This window comes from Mus pahari, unplaced genomic scaffold (assembly GCF_900095145.1).
Source record: "Mus pahari unplaced genomic scaffold, PAHARI_EIJ_v1.1 scaffold_14099_1, whole genome shotgun sequence".
Lineage (NCBI taxonomy): Eukaryota > Metazoa > Chordata > Mammalia > Rodentia > Muridae > Mus > Mus pahari.
Genome location: NW_018393353.1, coordinates 2,507 through 5,258, shown reverse-complemented (window position 1 = coordinate 5,258; position 2,752 = coordinate 2,507). Strand labels below are relative to the sequence as shown.

The window sequence follows — 2,752 nt, the reverse complement described above, 5'->3', positions numbered from 1 at the left end:
AGGCAGAGGCAGAGGCAGAAGGTGGATTTCTGAGTTTGAGCCCAGCCTGGTCTACAGAGTGTGTTCCAGAACAGTCAGAGCTATATAGAGAAACCCTGTCTCAAAAAAGAGGTAAAGAAAAGAAAAGAATAAAAGAAAAATACTTCAGACATTCTTTTCATCAATTTTCAGGTCAATTATTTTTAAAATATATTCTATTAATTCTTCTTGATACAAATCCTGTCTCCAATATCATTTTCAGGCCCTTTTCTATAGAATAGATATATGACTATACAAAGTCTTTCCATTCAGTGGATCATGGAAACTCAAACCAACTTGACCATATCTTTACTCTCAATTAGGATCTACTTTTTCCATCATTATGGTAACTCCCCATGTTTAGCTTCTATCTTCACTTCCTTACATGCTTCTCTCACCAAATCGCTTGTAGCCCTTTGTTCTGATTTTAAACTAAGATTCATCTCCTCTTAGTTTCTGGAGAAGACCTAATGTGCGTAGCATATGCAAGTGGAACCATTGTACATTCAAAGTCATGAATGCTATTATTGATAGAAAACTCATATACTTTAAAGACAATATATTGTGTTAAGATGAGATAAGTTGGGTGCAATAATGGGAAGCCTCAAAGAAATACTGGGCTTAGATATAATTACAGCATAATCTAGGTAAAGATCTCATATGCACAGATGGAAGGACAGATACCCATGAACTTCTATGGTCTTGATGGAAGTAGTTCTTGGGTAGCTGCTCTGTCAAAATAAATTAAAATAAGATTGTTTACCTGAAAAATGTGAATTACTTATGCGAGTTCCTGTCCTTCTTAACAAGCCTTATCTTCCAGTATTTTATTATTCTTCAGGAAATCATTGTTATTAAAAATGATTCGTGCTGACTTCCACAGGAGTTGTGTAGCTCAATCAGGGGATTACATCTACAAAACTTCCATAAACAAGGCTCAGGGAACAGTTTGGAAAAGTGGAGTTGAAACACTGTAAGAACCAAAAGACTGGGTAGTTTGCCCTAAGACTGTATTTCCTACTGATAACAGAAGATATACCTGTAAAATCTTGCTTAAATGATTGCTCAAATGTGCACTGAAAAAAGGAGGACACCAGTGAACTTGTCAAACTGGAAGGGATAAACCCTGAGAGGTTTCAGTTCTACACAAAGAGGATACACAACTTAATAAAGCTAGGAGCAGGAGAGGTCTTCCTCTCCAGGGTAGAGCACAGCCAATTGGTTGGCTTATACAATAATGATCAACACTAAATATATACATATACATATATGTATACATATACATATATGTGGGTTTGTGTGTGTTTGTCTCTTAGTGTGTGTGTGTGTGTGTGTGTGTGTGTGTGTGTAAGTACATGTACTTATGCAGTAACAATTAAGAAAAAAGAGGTGATGAATTAAAAGTTGAGGAACGGGGATATTTGGGAAGTTTTAGAGGAAAGAAATATAACAAAAACTTTATTATTAACATTCAATCTCACATATAAACAGGAAAAAGCAGATGAAGATGCACTACCTCAATAATCTTCACAGAAAATTATGAAATTGCCCTAAAAACATTTATATACTGTTTACAACTGTACTGCATGTCCCAGGCCCTGCTATAAGGGAAATAAAACAGAAAATCCTATATTAAATAGGACAGAAATCAAAGTAATATGCATCTCATAGACTGTGCTGGTGCTGTTCTTTTGTTGTCCAAAGAGGAGCACTTTCTCTACAAATAAATCCAGATAAACCTCTACTGGCTCTCTTATCTAAAACATTATTGGACCATAGGCCTCTAATGAGCCACTGACCTGACCAATACCATGGCTATTCCCACCCTTGGCTGATTTGCATATTCCCACTGCTCAGGTGGCTTCTTTAAAAACAGGTCACACCCTGCGCTGGAGTCAGCTTCACCCATGTTACACAGAGACATGAATATGCTCACTCAGCTCCTGGGATTGCTGCTGCTCTGGTTTGCAGGTAAGGAAGACTGAATAAACTGAAAATGTATACATATGAGTATGGTAAGTGCTCCATGGTCACCAGAAATGTTGTCTTATGGCAATATACATTGTGTTGGAATTCTTTTTCAATTTTCAATCTTAGGTGGTAAATGTGACATTCAGATGACCCAGTCTCCTGCCTCCCTGTCTGCATCTCTGGGAGAAAGTGTCACCATCACATGCCTGGCAAGTCAGACCATTGGTAAATCGTTAGCATGGTATCAGCAGAAACCAGGGAAATCTCCTCAGCTCCTGATCTATGCTGCAACCAGCTTGGCAGATGGGGCCCCATCAAGGTTCAGTGGTAGTGGATCTGGCACAAAGTTTTCTTTCAAGATCAGCAGCCTACAGGCTGAAGATTTTGGAACTTATTACTGTCAACAAGTTTACAGTAATCCTCCCACAGTGATTCAAGCCATAACATAAACCACCCTCTACACTTCACTCTCCAAACAAAGCAATCAGATAATTCTAAGTCACGGTTTCATAGCCACCACTAGTTTCACCAAATATACCAGGAAGCAGAAGTGAAAGCCTAATTTGCTGCAAATGCTCCTTCTGCTGTCTCTAGCTGCTGAGACCCTTTCCTTAGGCCAAATTTAAAAGACAATGTGTTTCCTTTGCATGAGGATCAGAGTAACATTTTTATCCTAAAATTTTTTCCCTAAAACCAGCACTAAACAAGGAAATGCTTCTCGTGGTTCACAAGAAACACACACACACACAGACAAACACACACA

General features: G+C 38.3%; 1 gene segment (V, D, J or C); it reads left to right on the top strand.

The window, feature by feature from the left end:
• The first annotated feature begins 1,940 nt into the window (after positions 1-1,940).
• Positions 1,941-2,438, top strand: LOC110315495. The segment is given in 2 exon segments: positions 1,941-1,989; positions 2,116-2,438. Coding segments are annotated over 2 exon segments (372 nt in total).
• The last annotated feature ends 314 nt before the right edge of the window (positions 2,439-2,752 follow it).